At 44.6% G+C, this 23,334-nt stretch overlaps 2 protein-coding genes and 1 pseudogene across 2 annotated transcripts; all 3 read right to left on the bottom strand.

Moving 5' to 3' along the window:
* Positions 1–97: 97 nt before the first annotated feature.
* On the bottom strand, positions 98–2,686 carry MALL (mal, T-cell differentiation protein like). The gene is made up of 4 exons (XM_009288436.2): positions 2,578–2,686; positions 1,277–1,444; positions 794–922; positions 98–447 (listed from the first exon to the last, which is right to left on the bottom strand). Exons 1-4 carry the CDS (start codon positions 2,677–2,679, stop codon positions 385–387), a joined length of 462 nt encoding a protein of 153 aa, XP_009286711.1. The 5' UTR covers positions 2,680–2,686; the 3' UTR covers positions 98–384.
* On the bottom strand, positions 2,381–23,326 carry NPHP1 (nephrocystin 1). Its single transcript, XM_019474436.1, has 19 exons — positions 23,274–23,326; positions 22,641–22,701; positions 22,048–22,184; positions 21,392–21,596; positions 20,954–21,055; positions 19,478–19,569; positions 18,980–19,022; positions 18,365–18,449; positions 17,627–17,721; positions 16,829–16,957; positions 15,592–15,666; positions 14,743–14,853; positions 12,913–12,995; positions 11,488–11,564; positions 10,542–10,641; positions 10,016–10,128; positions 7,562–7,635; positions 6,706–6,750; positions 2,381–4,917 (listed from the first exon to the last, which is right to left on the bottom strand). The coding sequence occupies exons 2-19, from the start codon at positions 22,695–22,697 to the stop codon at positions 4,639–4,641; spliced, it is 1,902 nt and encodes a 633-aa protein (XP_019329981.1). The 5' UTR covers positions 22,698–22,701; positions 23,274–23,326; the 3' UTR covers positions 2,381–4,638.
* On the bottom strand, positions 4,900–6,660 carry LOC109279729 (annotated as a pseudogene).
* Positions 23,327–23,334: the final 8 nt, after the last annotated feature.

Genomic DNA, 23,334 nt, shown 5'->3' with positions numbered 1-23,334 from the left:
GGGAGTGATCTAGCTGAACCAGAGATAGGAAAGTAATATAAGAAAGGAAGTTTTTTGCTGTAGGAACAGTGATTTTTCTTTTTTTTTTTTTCCTTTCCCTGGTCATCTATATTTGGCGGAACGTCAGAGTGGGAGGCTGGCTTGGAGCCTGCACCCAGTCCCTCCCCCTGCGTAGCCCACGGGCAAGGCACAAAATGTCCCCACAAGCACACCGACACGACACCACGGTACAAAAATCCCTTCTTCAATGAAGTGAAAAAGCAACCGCTGTCCCCACAGGGTGGGTGACAGGGCCGGGGCAGGGACACCTTGGTGGAAGACAGCTGCATCCCTCGCGCTGGGAAAGCCCTCGTCCTGCAGAGGCGAAGCCGGCGCTGCTGGGCTTCACTGGTAGTAGATGCTGAAGGCGTGGAGGATGTACAGGAAGGTCGTGATGAAGGCGAAGAACTGCACGAGAGGAAGAAGAGCAAAAGCTGGGGTCAGCTGGGAGAGTCTAACCCCATCTCCTTTCGGTGCTCTCGACCTGGGGAAACCTCCCTGCCTAGACCTCTCTCCAGCCTCAAAGAAGAGGCAAAGCCCCCCACATTTCCCAGGAGGCAGCCACGCAAGGCTGTCCATGAGCTGCTGGACCCTAAGAAGCCCACGCTGGCTGCACGACACAGCTGAAGCTCTGATCAGTGTGACACTGCTGGGCTTGGGATGGCTCTGCTGTGGCTTCAGTATTTGCTCTTGCATCTCCCCAAGGGGAACTGCAGGTGCTCCGGCCTGCCTGGGGTTTTCTGGACTGACTCACCGATGCGGCGCTGTTGAGCTGGTAGTAAAGCGGCGAGTTGGGGCTTAACTCAGATCTGATGGTCGCGTTGGCTTGCAAGACAGCAGCGCTCAAGTACAGAATGGCTGTGGCGCCGTGGTACAAACTGTCCTGCAAAACAAGGGAGCGGCGAGGATCAAAGCCTGCCCGGGACTGTCCTCCTCTGATTCACCCTGAGGACGAGGTCCATCCTCTGCACATGCGAGTGCTCGAACGGGACGGACACACCCAGACAGGGGCTGGGACCAAACCCTCGTAACCGTGCCGAACCCTCCCCTGTGCCCAGGCAGCACCCATGGCATAGCACAGCTTCGCTCGGCATTTCCAGTCAAGGCAAAAGGAAGAAAAAGGGCTGGCGGTTTGCAGAAGGGCCGGCAGCTGGCCAGCTAACCCATCGCCAGCCACGGTGGTCTTGCACCCACACTGCTGCTGCCAACATCTGCCGGTGTCCCAGCCCCTTCTTACCAGCACTTTCCAGTTCTCGCTGTTTTTGTGAAAGCCCAAGAGGTAGCTTAAGAGGAGCAGCAGGGAGATGAGGCAGGAGCTGAGGGACACGTACATCACCCATCCCTGCAGCAGCGGGAAGGAGACGGAGGTAGCAGCAACAAGGATCCACACCCAGGTCCCGCAGAGCTGCCGGGGACAAACACAGGCACCTCCAATGAGTGTGGGATGGGGAAAGCCCCTTCTCCTCCCCGAGTCCCTCCTCACCTCCCTCCTGGGCTGGCCCCAGCAGCTGTGGGAAGCCCTGTGTCTTTGGGCAGCGCGGACCAGCCTCCCGGAGCATCCCGGCAAGACAGCAGCACTGCAAGCTGGCACAAGATTCCCTGAACGCTCTTGGGAAATACTTCAAAAAGTGTCTTACAAAAGGGAAAGGTTTGCTGCCATGTTTGACGCAAGGAAACATCTCACCCCAGGGACTTTGGTGGAGAAGCCAGAAAATGTGCTTTTATCTGGGAAAGGTGAACGGCCGCATCGCCCTAGCCCTGCCCGCTTGTTAATCTCCTGGGCTTGAAATCGTGGCACGAGGAAGTCTCCTCCTGACTCCACACACCAGCCCAGAGTGAGTCCCTCGCTCTGGATCCACCTAAAATATTTACCATGCACAAATAGCACACGGGGTTATCTGGATAAGCTCACGCCACCCTGTGCTGCTTCAGTTTCGGTGGATGAAACTCCCTCAGATTTGCAGCGGGGAGCTGAGCTCGTCGGCACGGGCAGCTCACGGCAAAGCCCAGCCACAGCGATTGCGCCCGTGGAGCGTGGGTGGTGCGCGTCGCCAGCACTGTGTCACGTGTCAAAGTACACCAGCGGTTATCTCGGCCAGTCCCACCAGATGCCCTCTGGACCCAGAAGCCATTGAAAGATTCATGGAATGTCACGTTACAAGACACCCAACTGCCTTCAAGCCCTTGGAAAGACTTAATACAGAGAATGAAACTCCCTTGATTTTCAAGCAATTTCTGTGCGATAACTAGAGCTGCTTCTGCTCCGGAGGCACCGGCAGCTCTTCAGCCTCTCCCAGCCCCAGGGCAGCCGGTGACCCCCGCACGGGCTCTGGGATGGAGCTGGAACATATCTTGTCTTCAAACTGTTCCAAAAAAAACACATCACAAAGACCACCTTTGTGCATTCAGTATAAGCTAAAAGACATTATTTCCCATTAATGCTGTCTTCAGGATCGTTTTGGGGGCTGCCCCCTGATTTTTAGGTTCGCTAGAGCCATTAGTGGGGTGCTGTAACGCCGCAAAGCTCGGCATACTCACTATCTCCGGTAGCATGAACGCATAGGGGATGGTCTTGAAGACGGCGGGTCCGGAGGGCAAGGCAGGCTGACTGGAGGCCGCAGGGCCACACACCGAGGCCATCTCTTCCAGCTGATGCCACGACCGCTCCGGCTCAGCTCCGCTCACATTTGTCTGCGCCGTGCCGCTCCCGTGCAGGGTTTTAACCGACACACCCGCAGGGACGTAATCACAGAAACCAGCCCAGGCTGGCACCACGCTGCTTCCTCCGGCTGAAGGAGACCTCAGGAGCCCTCCGGTTATTGCGGCTGACTTCACACACCCTGCTGCCAGCACTGGGACGGGAGAGCAGCGGGACCCCGGCCCCACCACCGGCACACAATCAATTCAAGGTCTTTAATGAGAGGGGAAAGGAAAAAAATCCTACACCACGCCGGGGGAGAAACGTTTCCTGCAATCAGTTTTTGTCCTTGGCATACTTTCAAGCCTGAAATGTTTTTGCTTTTGTTGCCTCCTCCCTTTTCTGTTCAGGTTTCTGCTCTGTGTTCACGTCAGACTCCCCCACACCCACCGGGCACGTCCAGCCTTTGAAAACTTGCAGCCAAACATTTTTTACAGGTAACTCAACACACTGATAAAAGACAGGAGGGTTTGCCCGCGTGCTCCTAAATGCCCAGAAAGGTCTGAAGGACAGCTACCGGGACAGCTTTGATTTCTACCTCCTGGCAGATGCGCTTTGGATTCGACAAGTACACACTGTTTTTTCCCCAGAGGACTCTGCCTCACGCCATAACTCACCGATAACTGGTGAAGGTGGCATCTCTGCCTTGTGGCCTAGTGAAGTCATTCTGTCCTCTCTAACTCAGGCAATACTCTGCAGCAGGAGGAGGACGATATCCTGGTAAGATATCGTATTCCTCTGTTAGGAGAGCCAAGTGATGCCCTAGGAATTTGGCTTCTATGCCGAGCGCTTGCGCAATACAGAGCAACAAATCCATGGTGTTTCTTATTGTCCAAGCCCCTCCTAGGCCGGGGGCAAGTGCTTTGTGGCATTTCTGGAGGCTCCAGTTTACAAATGCTGTCAGTGGGAGCTGGCTTTGGGCTCCATGCAGCGTGCCGTGGTCTTTGAAAGATCTTACTTTAAAACATTTCACACCAGACAAAACTAGTGCCTGGCTCGGACTTAAATCCACGTGTGACTCGGTGCCCGCCTACCTCGTCGGACACGGTGGCAACGTAGCTGTCACCGTGCAGAAAGCATCCAGAGACTCCAGCACAACAGAGAAATGGGATTAATAGCTTCCCGCTGGGAGCGGGCAGCACATACGGCCTGTGGTTACAAACTGCTCAGGGAAAAGAAGCCTTTAACGTCCTGGTCCACCTGAGGAATACCCCGCAGCTCATTAGCCTGCCCTAGAAAGTCAGCACAGAGGGAGCTACCGTATGGCGTGGCCATGCGCCGGGGAAACACAGCATGCCCTGAATTCTCACCAGCTTCCAGTTGTATTAGGTGGGTCAAGCACATTCCTGTGAATAACCCAACCCTTTCCTGAGTGGGAAAGAAAAACAGTAAAACAGTCTAAATACGGAGCAACCTGCTGGCCACTGATTGGACAAGAAATGATTTTCTTTCCGAACCTGGCTGACCTTGCTCAGCACCATTCTTAAAGATCATTGCTATTTTCCTTGCCTGTTACCACTCTGCTGGGGTAGTGTGACAAAGAGTCTTTTGTTCGTCCTGATTAAAACAAAACTGGAAATTAATTGGAAGCTGCATGAGAGGAGAAAAGCGCTGCCTCAGCATTTGCTCCGCTTAGGCAAAATACGACACCTGATGTGGCTACAACAGGTACGTGTAGCAACAGACAACCACAGCCTTGTCTAACATTGCAAAGTCAAAAATTTAAAATATAATTTCCATTAGTTCAACTGGTAAAATAATTTTAGTCTCTCAAAATGTTAGTGTTAAATGTGTTAAAATATTCATTACAATTCAGATAGTACACAGTTTCTCTTTGGTAAGAATTTATTTATATTGTTACTCCATTGTTATATAGCCTGAATTGTTCTTCTATAATCCATTCATACACCAGGATTGTTTTTCCTCGTTTCTCCTAAGAAATCGTAAGACAGCTCTGCGATATCAAAGGCTTTGTGAGTGTTCTCTGACGACAGCAGATACTGAAGCGCACCATCATTCTCTCGGCTCTTTTCCAAAAAGTCAGCAATCACCTTCCAGCGAGATGCTTCCGACTCTTCCTCAGCCCACTTGTAGTCGGGGAGGAAGGTGGACTGGAGGAGAGGGAAGACAGAGTCGTGGTACACCAGGACAAACAGAGACTTCAGAAATTCTTGATCTCTCTGCAGAGAAGAGTATTTGAAAATACTTCAGTGCAAATACGCCAACAGTGTTGCCAAGCACTTCTACAGAAGTATTGTACATAGGGGGGAAAAAAAAAAAGACAAGAAAACATTCAACTAACCCCCGGTTCCCACGATAACAACAAGAAGAGATTTGACCTTCCTAAACAAACATCAGTTAGCTCAGATGAGCCTCAAACTCACCACCAAGAACTACGCTACATAAACTATAGATCGACAAATCTCTTCTCCGACCCACCTACTTTTCCAAAAACGACAAAGAGCAGCGATATGCAGCCAGACCCTGCCAGCGTTACCACAAAACAGCAACCTGTACAACAGTCACCGAGAGCCCTTTGCTCACGGGGTATTTGTATTTCTGCCTAAAAACACCAGTGTGTGACAACAGCCTCTGCAGGTACAGACTGAGACTGCCATGGCCGCCGGGGAAGTGCCACATCCTCCCCGCCTTGGAAGCCGAAACTCCACTCGTTTCTCTACTGCCCTAGATGGAGAGTTGCAACAATCCCACGCTCCTCGCAGCGCATGGCTCTTACAGTGCGACCTTACCTCCTGCTAAGTACTGTTATTTCACACTTTGACAGGACATTCTGTGTGTGGCGAGTATTGTACCCTCCCCTGTAAAGACCAGTTTGCAAACCCCAGAGACTAAGAATCAGCCTGGTCAGTTATCAAACACCGAAAGATCGCGACCACTCTAACTAGACAAGATTTGTGTGCCTCATTTTCCACACGCACACTAGAAAAACCCCTTCATGCAAGAAGGACACACACGGAGCTCTGCCTCCTGGAAAACTCACTGACCACCGAGACTCTTCCAGAAATGTGAGCGCTGTGACTGGCGTTGAACAGTTCACGCCTCAGCAGGAGATTTAGCAGCTAAGCATCATATAACCATGCAAGAAGGAGTAAGAATTGGCCAGGCAGCAATCCTACCATGGGAGTGGCACATGACAAATCAGGTAAAACTGGATGGTTCTGGGATACCGAGGAGTTACTAATTCTTTGAGCAGATCAGCTTTCATTTTGGATGAATGGCCTTGAAAAAGCGATTCTAACTCAACAGCATTTTGTTTTGTTTGCATAAATGGGGAGATCTCCTTGTGTATCTATTCAGCAGCACGCACAATGAATGAAATAGCCTGCTGCTGCTCCCAAGTGAAGTGTCTTGGATGAAGAGCCAAAGCCTTTCTCATTCAGTTACCTACAGCTTCTCTTTGTCCAGAGGATAGGAGGTAGGGCAAGGTACGGGTAAGCCTGGTGACATGGCCAATTCAGTTCTTCTCCAGCTGTCTACACACCAAAATGGGAGGCTACAACTGTCTGAGGTAGGGAGATTCGCAGAATTTGGGGGCCTTTTTCCAGGCAGACGGCGGGAGGACTGGAGCCCGGAGGTTGGAGGAGGAGAGATTATTTTGTGGACATGCACGGCCCCTTTTGTACCAGTGGAAAGCTTTTACCAGTCAAGTATTGGAAGCACATCGTGAAAGGGAGCCACGCTTTGGGTATGAACCTGTAATAGCTTCCCCGCTAACAACCACATACAAACACTGAGATGAGAAGTTACAAGTTAATTTCATATTCCTTCTTCTCCTAGTTTACTGTTATAAATATGGGTCAGAAATGTTAAGAACTGCATTTAGTGTATCTACATTTTCTACATAAACGTATAGTGAGAGGAAAAGTTAACTAGCAGGAACGCTGACAGAAAGCTTCTAGTCCGAATTAGACTGAATATATGTCAGAGAAAAACCTGTAATTTATTACCTTCTCAGATCTCTTCAACGTTCTTTCTCTGTCTGCCCAAGCACTCTAAAATGAAATGAAATGAAAGGTAAAATCAGACTGAGATTGTGGAGATCTAAAGCAATTCCATTTTTAGCTGCAAAAATCTCTCTCGCTGCAGTCCCGCAGTAGTTTAAGCTCCTGTTGCAGTCCCACTTTCCTCACACTCCCCATTCCTCCCTTGTGCCAGCTGAGTTGATTTAAGCAAACAGCCATTCCACCAACTTCTACAGATGCGAGGATTTGGAGATTTGAAATTATCAGAGCTATATAAATGAAACACAGGGGATCCACTTTTCAGAAAAATCAAACCAAGGTTGATTTATTCCCCCCCCCACCCTACAAGCATGGAGAAATACAGCCTAACCCCAAAGGCTGACAACGTCTAACAGTAGTGTCCTTCAGGCAGAAGTAACTCAGCTGCTGTTGTCTGGTACTAGGACACCTGCGAGGGACTGCAGGGTAAATACGGTGAGCACTGTCCTGCCCGTCAGAAGCCAAGTCACCTCCTACCTATCGTGAAATCAGCACTGTCCTAGAAGCCAGACAAACATTCAGACAGCTCATCCACCTGCGCACTCTCTTGCTGCGGCTACATGGCTGGCAGTGCTCAAACTAGCCCAGTTATGTCTTTGCATCCCTTCTGCATGTACTCAAGCGTTCTCTTGCAGTTTTGAAGGCACTAAGACACAAGAGATCTGCGCTTGAAACGATTATAACTTTTCTGCTGTTTGGCTTTTCCATTTATCTTTTCACAGGATAAAAAAGCTCAAATTTTGCAAACTATCTGGAAATCCTGACACATCAGATGTAATTGAATGCTACGTAGATAACATACCCGAAGTGCATCCATCAGGTCTGGCTGATCCACGAGTTGAGGGAAAGTTGCTAAAATAGGATTACAGATTAATTCTGAAACAGAAAACAAACATGTTCAAGGCTAAGGAAGAAAGAGGATGGTTTTCAAGGTATCAACACATCAAGGTATTCAACATATCCCCTCCCCTCAGATTATTTCAAAGGGAAAATTAGCTGTAATAGTACTCCAGAGCAGCAGGGAAAGTAGAAAAGTGCTCTAACAACTGCATTCTCTGACTGTAGCAAACTCTCCGTGGCTGAGACACACACAAAACATGATTGCTGGTTTATTGGGAGAAGCCAGCAAGCAAGAGACGTTACAGATTTAACCTAGGGGTAGCTTGAGGTGTTTTTCCTCATTTCTGCACCTGTCTTTTTTATAAACATCTGAAATTGTGCTGCCTGATTTGGATGTTATGAATAAACACACCTTCATTCTACCTTAATCTGGCTTGCGTTGTGTGCGGTTTTAAGACAACCGGGTAACAAGTGGCATAGTAAATTTACCAAATGGGGCACGTCATCAAGCGGCATAGGTATCCTGCGTGCCTTTCAGGTTAGCTACCGCGTAATAGCTGGGTCTCCTGAGCTGAAGAGGCCGGCTGTATGAAAATCAGGCAGGGCAGAGCGGCCTCCCCGTGACAGGCAGGAATGGAAGCTCTCTGTTACAAAGCACAGCAAATCTCAAACCCCGGTGGCGCAGGGGTCTTGTCATTATTTTAGTTAATGAGATTGCGGACATATAGAGGAATTTTGGTTCAAGTGTTTTCTTTCTCTTGTGATTTTAAATATTCAATGTACACTGTTGTTCTTCATGTTGAAGTTGATGGGAAGTTTAGTAAACGCTAACCATTTACTAGTAACAAAACTTTTCACAGAAACAAGCCAGAACTGATTGCTTTTGTGAAATATAAGACATTTTAAGTTGCCTATTTCTAAAGTGATAGTTGATTTTGAAATAAGAGAAATCTTCTTTTGTTACACCAGAAAAAAGTAGAAAATGGCTACCAGAACAACTTCTGAAATGCTGGGGTAAAGCCTTTAAACCATTTCAAGTGCAGTCTGAATCCAAATGGATGCAATTTTAACTCCAGGAGAGGTCATCAGCCTGATCTATCGCCCTACATTACAAAGATCAAATCAAGTAAGTATGGCAGTTCTCAACTGGCCCTTAAAAACTAAGCATTTTCAGTTTCTCTGTGGTAAGTTTATCAAATAAAGCATTAATTTATTAAATGGTCTGACTTTCAGATACTGAAATTGGTATACTCAATGTATATTAAAGTTGAAGAAAATGAGGCAGGGAGTTAAGTTCTGAGCACCTTTGAAAGATGAACCTGTAATTCAGATGCCTAAGTATGGCTAAAGATCGTGAGTTAAAAACGTTAGTAAGTGCACAAGCAGATTTATTTGCCATGGGAACAGATGATACATAATTCAGTCTGGAGAAGAGACAGGAGAAAACAAAAGAAAATCACTTCGCAGTACCAATATAGATTCACCTGTAGTACAGTTAAGAAGTGTAATTTTTCCATATTTCAAATTCATTTTAAAATGGAGAAGACTAAACTATTATGGTTCTGTTGAAGGAAAGATGTGGAAGGAATAAGATAAAGAGTTGCAAAATCAGAGCAAGACACCGAGTTCTAAAACCAGAACTCTTCCACTTCTGTCTCTCCCTGCTGCATTAGCCAATAAGTAAATAATAATTAAAAAAAAAAAAGAGGATGACAGCATTAATGACAAAAACATCTGCCTAATCTCTTCTGTAATTCACGAGAACACGCGTAGACTAGAAATGAATGAGTAAACCTGTGTGCATGTCTAATCTCTTGTTGCATGGGTGGTGAAAAGGAAACATTTCTCTTCTAAATAACCCTTTACCTTTATTTACTTACTTATTCAGAAATAACCCTTTACCTATCCGCATACGCTTTTTTTTTTAAAATGAGAATTTCACTGAAAGCACTTCATTCGTACTTCATAGAAAACAAAACTATTCCTGTGGGGTTTGCATTCTGTTATGTGAACTGATGTCAAACAGGGCAACACATTAGCTGCGAGTTGAAATATTACTAGTTTGAAACGCAAACACCCCCAGTGGTGGTATTCACAGCAAGAGGCTGTTCTCTTTTATCAACAGGGACAACAGCTTTCTATTTGTCCCCACACCACCTGCAGACTGAAAGTTAAAGCACTGAAATCCTCTACACAGGGAGCACGACTTCCTAACCTGGTGAGATGGTCGGTCAATGCCAGCACTACCAGGAAACAAAATTCTACAAGTACCCTGTATCAGTGAGAGTTCCTCCTGCAGACCCCTGCTTTCTCTTACAAAACGGAGACTCTGGAGAGAGTCATTCTCTTTAGGAACCCGACCTTTCTCCAACACGCTCTCCGTTACCGAGTTCTTCTCCACAACAGCAATTCTTACCTGTGCTTTGCGTGCTTATTCTGTCTTTCAGGAGCGCATCACCAAGTATTTGTCGATAAAATATCAAGAGGTGGATGTAGCACATACTGCCAATTAACGTTTCTGGTAGCAAGCTATTGGGAAAATAAAGAACGTGCAGTTGAGATTTTTATTCAAAACTGCTCCTACAAAGCATTGTTCACCACAACTTGAGAGCAGTCACGGTTTCACGGAGATTATTATTAGCTCATATTGGCATCTCCCTGACTCTGTCACAACTTTTGAAGGTGCACATTGATGCAGCTGTAACAGCCAGACTCTTGCTGTTGCAGTTTTCGATCTTATCTAAACTTGAGGACTTTTTGTTTGTTTTCAACAAAATAGCTCTAGGTGTCAAACAGAGATCGAGTACAACATGCAGGTGACGTGACCCTCAGAGTTTTCCATAGCCAGTGTTCCAGGGCAGGGGAACGCTTTAGATCTGTGGAACCATTCTAGGCCATCTGAAATACTTTTTCATTTTATGGCAGCACACACAAATACTTACTTCAGGATGTCTTTTGACTGCGCACTTAATGACCTCAGTTTCACTACAAGCACAGGCTGTTTCTTGAGTGTTATAAACTGATGAAAGACACCACTGCCTGCTTAAGAAATAAATACCCGATGTGAAATCCGTCATTTTGAAAGAACATTAAGAATTACGTTACAAGAATGGACATTTAAATTTGGCAAGAGATGTTTTGCTAAAGCTGTAATGGTTTAAGGATGGTCTAAAAACCAGGAGGAACTAAAAACATACCAACATATCAACGTGTCGTCTAACATAAGCTATTGCCTCTCTCTAGGATGGGGGATTCATAATATGCGTGGAGTAACGTGGAGGAAGTGTCCAAACCAAAAAGGTAAAGGCCTTCTATAGCTTGCAGCATGTGTCACTGGCAAATGGGCGTTACCACAGCTTCCAGAGGAGAGCCATGGCCGCCCTTGTTTAAAACACAAGCGGTCCTTCGTCTGAACCACCTCTCAGTGAAGCTTTATTCAACCCCGCAGGGAAGAACCCGTACAGATGTTCTGAGGCATATTTATGCACATGTGGAACTTGTGCATAAGTGATACGGGATTGATGATATGTGACTTGAACAGCCTGGCTTGGGAACTCTTTAGACCAGTGTAACTGCTAGCCTTGTACCATCACCCCGTAGCCAAGACGCGTTAAGTGCAGTTAAAGAAATTATTGAATACATTTATCAGAAATAATCCTCAACCTGCAGACACTGGAAATTACAGAAACATTAGCACTGGCAGATAGTTCTGAATCCCACCAGCCCCAGCGATCAACTCTCTCTCACGCAAAAGGAGAACACGCAAAAGACAACCAGGCTGCAGTGACTGCACACTAACGAGAGCCCCAGCTGAGCACTGCACGTTGTAAAATAGGTATAGCATTTGTTGTATCGTTTCATTGCTATAATGTTCATGAGAAACCACACCTCTTCTTGATATCGATGGGTCGACCTCAACGCCCCTCTCATAGGGAGTGCCACCGTTTAATAGCAGCTCATACATCCTGTGAAAGAAGAGCAGCATAGTTAAAAGAAAAAGATGTAAGGATATGTGTTCTCACAACCACTCTCTGAGAAAGAAAGAAACTTGCTATCTCAAACAAAAACTGACACGGTGCTTGAGGTTATGACTAGTAATTATGTATAGTCATTTCATATAAAATACTAAGTAACCAAACCTCAAATGATAAATTTGAAACTTGTATTACATTGGGAAACTAGTTAATTATTTTAAAAGAAATTAGCAACACTATTCTCTTCCACGTGACCCCAACATTTCTCTTACATGAAATTTAGCAATTGTTTCACTAAAATGTTTTTGAGGAGTCATCACTTAAGTATCAAATTTTAGTTATGGAAGATTTAAAATGTTGAAGAATAATGTAATCCTAGTTCTGTCAAGAGTAAGTCAGTGTTGAAGCAATCATGCAATTTCACTCTCTAGATACCATCTACTTAATAGAATAGAACAACAACAGAAGAGAGCAGATTTAGAAGAGATTTAGAGACTTACAGACCAGCAGAAGTCTCCCATGTTGGGTTTTTTTTCCCCTGTAATCCAAATATATTTGGAATACACATATATCTATCTCTCTCTCTATATATATATATATTTGGTAAAAACCAAGTATTGCAAGTCTGATCTACAATGAATCATTTCTGTAAATGAACAGAAAGCTTTCCTACATTTAATAAAATAGAAACATGTACATTTTATTTTTTTAATTTAATAAAATAGAAACATGTACATTTATTATTCTTTAAGATTGTTGGACCCATCAACTAATCATAAATCAGCTGCAAAATATAAGCTTATTCATACTCTCCAAGTGAATGGTAAGAGATTCATTCACAACAACTCTTACCTGCTTCCAAGTCTTAGAAACCAATCTCCTAGTTTTTACATGGGAAAGGGACATACAGCAAAGTGCGCATAAAGAAGAGCCAGAATCAAAAACGACATTGTCACCTTCAATTTAGGTAATGATTCTATTTTATATAAACAGAACTCTAAGTAACCCCCTATTAACTCAGATATTTCCATTGTTTTAAAATTCCACTGAAGAATATTTTTAAACACATACTAACTTGCAACATTTCAAACCTGAACGTTGGGTCCAGGGAGCACTTTTCTCACACAAACTTAGTAGAACATACACTGGTGTGGAAGGAGGGCCAGCGTTCTCACTGACAGACCCAGTACAACCTGCACATTAGTCTGGATTACACCTGCCCCCGTCAGTGTGCGAGTATGAAATATGAACTTTACTCCTAGCCTAAAACAGATGTATATACATAACATATATAAATACAGAAAGAAGCAGAGAGAGAAGGAAAACATAGTAAGCTTACTTGGAAGGAACAGGCATTCCATTAGAAGTAAAAAGCTTCAGAAATGCCCAGCCACAGCTTAGCTCTCCTCTATCACCTGTTGACTAGAAAGAAAGAGAAACGTAAATAACTTGAGCAGCTAAACCAGAACGAATAACTGAACCACAAACAATTATTTAGAATAATCACATAAAAATGGTAAAAGACCCTGATTTGTGGTAAGCAAATACTATGTCACATTCACAGGTGCTTGAAGACGTTTAACCAAAGAGCACATACAGTTATGCTGAAGGTGATCATCCATGAACATATTTAGGAGACAAGGATTTATAAAGCCAAGAAATACACATTGAAGGGAAACCTAAGCACATCAAGCTCCCGAAAAAGAAGAAATGCACAGATACTAAGGTAAAAACCCCCAAACTTGCACTGATACTCTAAAGAATGCAGGACAGAAAGAAGGAGGGGAAAAAAGACACCCAGAGGATTTACCCATCTAATTCCAGAGTCAACAGTTTCCAAGGCAGTCACCCTGTGCATCAGAAGGCTTTATTCAGAGTACCAGAGACTGTGCCTGGGAAAGGGAGCTGATCCTGAGTGCCAGCCCATCCGTTTCCAGACCCCAAAAGCACTAATAACAGGTAGGAACTTGGAAACACTCCAGCCTTCATTTAAACTTACTCTGTAAACAGAAGCAGACAACTTACTTTGCATCATCTTGACTACTCCAGTTCACATGAGGAGGGCCATTATGCTCCATTAGGTCTCTCTGGACCATCACTTACCAACAGGCTGTTTATCACCAGGACTTCTATAGTCCAGTTCCCTACAGACGTACACTCTACTTATCTCCCTGCACAACAGTTCTGCATCCCCACCACGCTATCAGCGTGTCTCTCCTCCGCACCTCCACAGGCACTGCGCTCTTGCACCCTAAGTTCATACAGGTGTTAGTGAAAGAGAAAATACGGCAATACTCCCCTGTGCGACTTCTCTATCCATCTTTTCAGAATTCTGTTGCCCACCGTTCAATACCCTGCTTGCTAACCGTTGTGGTTACCCCACTTTTCATCTTTCACCCATGATTTACTTGATTACCAAGATTCACCTGAGGAAGACTGCAACCACAATGAAAACGTAAGTGTTCAGAAAAAGGCAGCAAGGGTTGAGTCAGTCTTGTAGACAAAGTGGCTGAGATCTTTCAGAACGGTGACCTGTTCCAAAAAGGCACCGTATCCTCCAAATATTAGTGTTTCTTATGCTCCTGCATAAGAAGGAGGCATCCGCCTTCTATTTATGGTAGTTCTTATGGGCTTTACCATCTATTGTGTCACTACCCGTTGTACTTTTCAGAAGCATATCCTAGATGGATAGGATATATCTCTATCAATTGCAGCTAGAAACCAGTGTCCGTACTATTTAAACAGTTAAAATTTTAGCTTCCAAACTATATAGCACAGTAGTCTGAAACAAATCACAAAGACAGAGAAACAATGCAGGAGCAGAGAGAGAGCTGGTCCTTTGCGATCACATTACATGAGATCTTTGGCAGACTAACAGAAATTATTTCAGTGTAAGTAAAGGTACATTCATGTCCACTAGTCAGAAAGTCTTTTATTCTCTAAATATTAACTAGAACTAAAAGTTCCAAAACCCAACATCTCTCTCCTCCCTCCCAGAAGCCAAAAGGAAGACAATCTTACAGTAAGCTAGGAAAAGTTCAGCTAAATTTCCATTTGGATCTCACAGTTCGCTGCTGGGACACTGCAGCTTAACGTCGAATATGGGACAGCTGGTTCACTTTATAAACCTGTGCTTGGAATGATTTATGCTGCAACTTTACACACTTACGTTGCGAATATAAGTGATGCCAAGTTCAAATAATATACCAATGTCTGAAGACAGAGAGTTGGACCTGATGAAACAGTCACCGTCCAGCAAGCTGGGTAAAATGCCCGTTACCTAATACAGAGAGAGGAGGGGGGGGGAAAAAAGCGAAGTGAATGTACCTATTAAAAAAAACCCTCTGCTTTTTAAAGGCCATCGAACACATCACTCATTCACATAAGATCTCAGACCCAATCCCATTGCATATAAAAGAAAATGATGAGTAGAGAACCAATTTCAGTTGAAACCTTGCTCCCCTTATTCTTTATCTTGCCATGAAACACAGCTACGTTACTGAGGTGTGTGATGACAAGCTATTAAAGAACTTTAGATGTCAAAAAGCACTTAATTCCCTCCAAGAACACAGCGACAACTGGGGTAAAACATGACAACACTACTGCCGTGAGCGTGGCCCTGCACGGCACCTGAAACATGGGACAAAGCACGCGCTCTTTCTTTAATGAAATCAAAGCAAAAGCTCACATGCAAAGTGGCTAATGTCTTCCCTTCTCCGTGAACACCGCGTAGTGCGCACCTGACAGCAATTCAAAGTTAACCAGTGCCACTGGCTAGATCACCAGTCCCTCCCGCTACTTCTCCTTCCCCCCAACTCTTCTCTCCAAAGTGTTTTTGCTAAAACACTTAGTTTAGTTTGCATTCATGCACTTCAGCAAGTCTTGCCTTTTCTGCACGTTCATTTTGGTTGCAGTACGTTTTATTTCAACATCAATACCAGAAGTAATAGACGTCACTAAATAAGCAGCTGTAAATAGATAGTTACTGGCTATGTCACTCCCTGAGTGAGATACCTACCCTCGGAGAAAAGGTCCACGTTTGAGGATTTTTAGGTTGCCATGTAGCTCTCACTGTGTGAATGTTGCTCAGCACCTAAAGCATGATAGTGGCGAAAAAAGCTAAGACAAGTTTTTCTGGAAAGCAACGCAGCTTTAAGAAAATGCAGTATTATCCCAGATTAATCCAACACTGCACACAACAAAGATAAAATTACGCTTTCTCTTCAACTTTATCAGATGGTTTCAGCTTAAAGGACTACAGAGGAAGTTTCCTCTGAAGCCACAGAGCACTTTCCAACCATCCTTGCTTGACATACACCAGTAATAGTCCGTTTGTTCCCAAGACTGTTCAGTGCAGCAGGAAGAAAACCGCCGGATTGTCAGCGTTAGATTCTGTTACAAAAAGCTGCTCTACACACACACACAAAGGAGCACAGAGGAACAACTGCAGGTGGGGAAATCTGAATACAACCCTGACCCAGCTATTCCCAGGCCCGTCACAGGAGAGAGATCGGCCCAGAAAAGGCTCATCTCCACAAACACAAAGGAGCAAAGAGGCACAATGGCAGGTGGGGGAACCAAAATCATGGACTCAGAGGAATGGAGCTCTCGCCCCAGCCCCTCCCAGGGCTGCCCAGGGGCCGGGTGTGATGCCCATCACGATGAGTCAAAAGGAGCGGCTCTCTGGATCACCTTACAGACCGAAAGGAGTTGCACTGCGGCATGCAGGGGAAGAGCATTTTGGGACTGCACAGGAGATGAGCCAAAGGCAGAAAAAGGGAGGGATCATGGTGCTCTGTGGAGTCACACGGGTGGGAAAGTAGAGGGATAAGTACACATGTCTGGCCATGCCCGGTGCCTGATCTGTCTGTCCTGTATTTTCATTAAACTCCATTTATAACTATTTTTCTGGGTGAATGGGCTCTCTGTTCTGAATGCATGTGTGTGTGGACGTCTAGGTGCCAGCAACTAGCCAGACCACAAGTCACTGGGGGCCTACATGTCTGTGGTGATTGCAACTGGAGGGAGCGAGGGTATGTGTGGCAGTGTGTGATCGCAGGCAACTATCAAGCCAGACTAATCGGAGAGTAAGTTAAGAGCTTGGGAGGCAGAGAGAGAGAGTGTCTGTCTGTCTGTCTGTCTCTCTCTCTCTCTGAGTGAGACAACTGGAGGAGGTGGCTTCCAGAGGGACCAGAGCGTGAAAGATCCTGAAAGATCCACACCTCAAGACTTTTTTTGATAGCCAAACAACTTACCCGGTTGCCGTCGAATAGACAGAGTCGAACATGTCTACTGAGAACCTGTATACTGACTCCTGGGAGAGGAATCATTTTACAGCTACATAAAGTTACAATCAGGGATACTCGAGTTGGTCTAGGATAGATCTGAAATACAGACAACAGAAGAAGGATTAAATCTACAGGCTCCTCCTGAACGTGGTGTCAGTTTCTTTTTATTTACTGAGATGACAGAGTGTAGCGTTCACTAGACTGGATTCTTCTAATCACAAAGCTTGTGTAGTATTAGCAGCAGCAACAACATTTCTTCATAAGCCTTTAGTTCTCTTCCAAGGAGACTGCTACAAATATTTTAGTGTGACAGACAGAAGGTCCTATCAAAGTTTGAGAAGACAGAAATATTCTAAAATGGTGCGAATCAAGACATAATCATTAGCCAAAATGAAAGACGACAAATGAAATTGGTGATTTCACAGGGCCTAGCAGAAGTTTATAGTTTAAAAATTGAGACTAGTCACCCATGCAGATCTGCTTCACCCCAGACAGGGAAGGAACACACAAACTTAAGGTGAAACGTGACTCTTAAAAGATACCCAACATGACAATTTGTACTGATTTTTTGCCTGTTAGAGAGTAGGATGTGATAACATCTACCGCCTAAGGAGCCTGGATTGACATCGAAATCTATCATCTGTTTCACAGCAATATTTACCCACCGATACGAAATATTGCTAGCAGTTCACATCTACAGATCCTGTCATTTCTCTCAAACCAAAAGCAGCATAGCTGTAATACAGCATATACTGTAATACTCACAGTATTTTTGTCAGAGTTCCACACCAAGTCTTTGAAAGCCAGCTGTGATGGAGTAAGTTCAGGCTGCAAAAAGTAACTTGCTCGAAACTGATTGCCTACGACGAGAGTAATTTTAAAAAATTCTTAAATTTTTTTATCATCTTTATTGTCACAAAACGAACACCACCCAAAATTCAGATGTGGCTAAAGTCCATTTGAATATTTGACTGGTCCAAACAAAACTATGGAGCTATCTTCTACAAGCACCCTTTAAAAAGGGTACTTTTACTATTTGCAAGTGTTCTTCAGTATCTCATTCCAGAAGCACAGTAATTTAATTAACAAAAAGAGCCATTGACTTAAGAGTTTTTAAAAAAAAGACTAAGAAAATAGGAGATGTGTCATATACTCGGTGAAGAAACTCCAAAAGATCTCCGAGAAAAAGGGAAGATTAAAAAAATCATCATTTTCTGCAATGTCAACAGGAAGTATCTTCCAAAGAGGAAAAATCTTTGAAACCATTAGGAAATTTGTCATTGCCTCCGTGTGGCCAGGATTTCACACAGATACATTAAAACTTAATTGAAGAAGAAAGAAACGCCTTTTATACATTATTTGACGGGTCAAACATAGCCTGTACAGATTACCAATTATAATTAAGCAGTACTGATTTTAGCCCAATAGGCTAGTAGCCAGGATAAGAAACTCACCACAGAGACTTGAGAACCCTGCACTGCAGTTATTATGAGGAAACCTTACCTTCTTCTAAGAGCTGGGAAAGCGTGGATTGGCGGAATCCTGCGGGAACTGCTCCTATGGTTGCCAATACCTCCACTGTGTCATTCTATTGAAAAACAAACAAACAAACAGAGAGTAGTATTCCTGCTATTTAACATCTAAGTCTAACCTAATTTAGAACTCTCGCACAACCAGTATCAGAGACCTGGGGCATCAGTCACCTCTTCTCATCTGAAGCTAGTTTGGCCCATCTCCAGGAACTACTTTTACTCTGTTTCGTGCGTCAACCCAGCTGGGCTCCCAGTTTGTTAAATCCCCCTTCCATTTCAAAGCAGCAGCAGAGCAGCCAGTTCCAGAACAAAATCACACCCTTGAAAGAAACGGTGTGGCACTACTCTGGCAAAACAGCGAAAGACATCTCATTTGCATCGTCATTCAGGCACATGGACTGGGCTGCAGCCTATTTCTAAAGCATTAGAGAACCTTAGAATTTCTTACTACAAAAAAACAAGCTAGAGATGTTAATTAAAACACTGTCCTGTACTATGAGAAACAGCGTTTGGTAAAAGGCAAACCTCGTCTACAAAATAATTAACATTATGGTAGATGAAGTTGCTATGTAAGAGATGCACCTACCTCTGTGATAGCTCTTCTTACAGCACTCCAGTGAGAATCTGTTCTGGAAGAAAAACAATGCATTTTTTATAATATATCATCCTCCTGTGGACAAAAAATTAAACACTAAATACAGGTTTGTCTTCACATACCAGCAGCTTAATAACCATATCTATCTGAGATACTAATAATGATACATTTCCAGCTACTAAGACTAATTGCTAGACTATCTCATGAGCTGGAACGTAATTTGATACATGACCCAGTCATTCTTCGATTTTATGAGGGGAGGGGGGGGGGAAAGGCAAACCAAAGCAAAACTCCCAAACAAACCCACTCAAGTAAAAGTGCGTCTGCAAGCTCAAAAAAAAGCAAGTGTCTGCTGTACTGAAAAGGAAAATGCAGTCACAAAGAACCAGATACCCTTCCGAGGTATTCTCACTGTAAGAAATGTACTGCCAGATTTAAGGAGGAGGAAGAATAATTTTATACTTACTTGCTTTCGCATCATCCACTTACCTTTTTTTAATTTCAGTTCCATCTGCTGTTTCATCCACCACTTCTATGTGTTCTTCACTTTGCTCTTGGCTGTCGACATCGTCGTTATGGACCTGTAATTCAGATTCAAAAAGGGAAAGCACGTGATTTCTTCACAGTTCTGTTCTTAGAAATGCTTTCTCCAACCATAGCACGTGTTAATAGTTTAGAAGAGGAGATCTTCTGTCTGTAATGACCTATCGCTCCACAGCACTGTAACTGCAGAACACTGCCCTTAGCTCTGCGGTCACAGCAAGGGATTGGAGTATTCCTACAAGTAAGCAAGAGAATGCATTTGCAAAGCGGATTCTTTAAAAAGAGAAATACATCAGCATCACGAAGTAAAACGTTAGCTACTCTGCGTGCTCTTCAGTTACCTTGTGAAAAGCTCTGTTCCACGGGGTAAAGGTTGGACTAGCAGGACTCACTCAATCCAAACTGTACCCACAGTTAAATGTGCACCACAATTGTACACCGGATATATGTGCACAAGTACATAAACTAACATGTGTAAGCCACTCTAAAAAGGAAAATTCAAAAGTTACAAAACTTTAAAATCTATTTTTGAAAAGGTTCTTCCGTGTCAAATTACAAAATACTCCAACATTTACATGGACTCACATTTCATATAAATTATGAAAAGCCTGAATTAGTCCATAGCAGCTTGGAGTCTTCGGAGTTGACCTTGAGTGACAAAGATGATGACTTTCACATTCAAGAAACTTCTCTGCGCTTATACGTCACATCTTCACAAGGCACAAAACCGCTGCTTTTGCTAGCTATCTCCATACACGTGTATACAAACATGCTGTTATTTCCAAGGAACTGGCAAGACACCGCTGTGTCCCCCCATGTAAGCATGATGATCAAATTTTATGCAGCTATATTATCATTGATATATATAAAACAACAGAGGTGAGACTAGAACAGAAGGAGGTTGCAGCACACTAACCGCAAGATAGGTTCTAGGAACGAGGCCTCTCTCCCCTTTCGAGTTTTCAGCTACCCACCAGCCATCCGCCTTCTTGTCACGTATAAGCAGGACCTCACCTTTCTTTGCCATTAGAAGGAGAGACAGAGACAAAAGACAACCAAATATTTCAAAACGGCTCCAGGCACAATTAAAAAAAAAAAAAAAACAAAAAAACTCCTGAATTAGTCCATAGCAGCTTGGAGTCTTCGGAGTTGACCTTGAGTGACAAAGATGATGACTTTCACATTCAAGAAACTTCTCTGCGCTTATACGTCACATCTTCACAAGGCACAAAACCGCTGCTTTTGCTAGCTATCTCCATACACGTGTATACAAACATGCTGTTATTTCCAAGGAACTGGCAAGACACCGCTGTGTCCCCCCATGTAAGCATGATGATCAAATTTTATGCAGCTATATTATCATTGATATATATAAAACAACAGAGGTGAGACTAGAACAGAAGGAGGTTGCAGCACACTAACCGCAAGATAGGTTCTAGGAACGAGGCCTCTCTCCCCTTTCGAGTTTTCAGCTACCCACCAGCCATCCGCCTTCTTGTCACGTATAAGCAGGACCTCACCTTTCTTTGCCATTAGAAGGAGAGACAGAGACAAAAGACAACCAAATATTTCAAAACGGCTCCAGGCACAATTAAAAAAAAAAAAAACACCCACAAAAACTTATTTTTTCCCACAACAGAGATCAGAGACCGCCGCGACAGACCCTGCCGCTACAGAAGGTGGCAAAAGGACACTGGACTCCACCAAGCCAAATGCACACCGGGAAAAGCCATTTCTCCCTGAATCCCGCAAGGAACTGGCTGAATCCCAGAACCATAGGATTTAATTATAGTTATTGCTTAATACAGAATGATCTGCAGTACCGACACGCCAAGAAACTTTTTACAGAGACATATTTACCGTAAATGTGAGATCCCCTTCCTGCTGTGCATTAAAGTTTCCAACTGCAATACATTCTTTAACATTTGGATCATCCAACAATTTATCCTCGTCTTCATCATCTGTTTCTTCACTGTCTTCCTCCTCGCTACTTTCTTCATCGTCACTCTCGTCCTCTTCTCCATTTTCATCTTCTGTTTGAGGATCCTTCTGACGTTCCTCACCCCTGCCCAAAATAAATCAAACTTTTTTTAATTATTATTTTAACAAAACTTCTTGAAATTGCTGTAAAGCCTTGCAATATGGGCTTCTCCGCAAGGACGTTATCCAGATACAGAATTTTCATTCCTGTGTTTTACTCTCTGTCCTGATCTGAAAGAACTCCAAAATCCCAATGGTGTTTCCTCCCGAAGCGTCCAGACCACATTGCATCCTCTCCTCTCAACAGCCACGTTATATTTCAGCCATTAACCAACGCCCTCAGAAAATTCCAGCGAGTCGTTCTTGACTGCATCAAGAAAACAAGCCCCATAAGAGCTGGCTCTTCAGCACTTCTTTTTTAACTATATGTTAAGATCATAAAGGGAATGAGCTAACAATTTTTCAGGGTCCTTTCCAATCGTACCTGTACAATTCTGTTAAAGTGCAGATTGTATTTATTTGTTTAAGCTACTTACACCGCGTAATTCATAGTCCCATTATCCTGATCCAAGACAAGAACAAGTTTCTGCAGCTGCTGAGAGAGCTTTAGCAATAGCTTTTCTTCTTCTTCTTTCCTCTGATCGTAATTCCCCACAGGCGCAGGCTCATCAGCCTGAGAAAGAACACCACAACAAATTGCTCAAAGAATCAAAGTTAAAGTTCCCCTGCAAAGTTAGTTTTCCAGACACGTTTTACAAGCTTTCGCCTTCCTGGGCTGCTGTCACTCCCTGTTTAGTGACATCGTTCTTGCCCTTGTACTCTGCCAAGATGAAATTTCGTGTCGAATTTCAAATCTGCATTCTCCGCTTCCAGTACAATGCATCGGGTTGATAAACATTTTATAATGCACCGGGTTGATAAAGACTTCAAGTGCAGAACTTGTACACAATAAAGCATTAAAAATGTGCTTTTGAATAATATAAATGGATCCCAGAGATCCCAGCTGGGGGTTGTGCAGCGCTAGGCATTGCTCGCGAGGCATCTAAAATCAAAGGAGGCTGGCGTTCTCTAAACACTCACCGTGATGCATTTTGGAGAAAACCGTTAACAAATCTGTCCCCTTACTTACTTTTTTCAAATTATGAAGAGCATTTGTATTCTCATCCACCAATTTCTTCAGCTGCATACATCTGCATTGACAGCAAGACAGATAAATAGCGTTTTCTTAAAATTCCGATAGACGGGCGACCCAAATCACGCGTGCTTACCGAAACGTGTAAATTTAGATACTCAGACCCTCACCCAGCTCCGTCTGCATGCAGCTTGACAAACACCAACGCGACCCCAAACGGCAGCTTAGCTGATTATTACCTGCGATGTGCACGTTCCCACTTAAAACTACCTCAGCCCCCGAGGACGGGCAAGGCAGCTACCCCGCTGCTCCTGCCTGGAAGAGGGATGGGCGAGAAGGGGCAGGGAAGAGATCTGTACAGTTAGGAGGAAAAGGGAGAGGGGTACAGGGAACCGTCTGCTCCTTCTCCCGACGCACAGGCGAGGGGGAAGGGAGCGGCTCCGCCGGGGGCTTTGCTCAGAGCAACCAGCGGACGGTTCTTTCCGCGACGGGAGTTAAGCTACGCCACGCCTGGCCACGGAGCGCTACTAAAGAGCGGGGGGGAAGGCTGAGGGCAGGGGCCGGGCAGTGGGAGCGAGGCCGGGTCCCCCGCGGCCCCGGCGGGCGGGGCCCCTTCGGGCGGCGCCTCACCTCCGCGAAAGGGCCTTCCGCTGCCCGGGGGCCGAGGCCGCGCTCTCCGCCCGCAGCGCCT

The sequence above is a fragment of the Aptenodytes forsteri genome, unplaced genomic scaffold, assembly GCF_000699145.1.
Source record: "Aptenodytes forsteri isolate BGI_AS27 unplaced genomic scaffold, ASM69914v1 Scaffold185, whole genome shotgun sequence".
Lineage (NCBI taxonomy): Eukaryota > Metazoa > Chordata > Aves > Sphenisciformes > Spheniscidae > Aptenodytes > Aptenodytes forsteri.
Note: the sequence above shows the minus strand (reverse complement) of the source record. Positions and strands in the feature narration are given on the sequence as shown.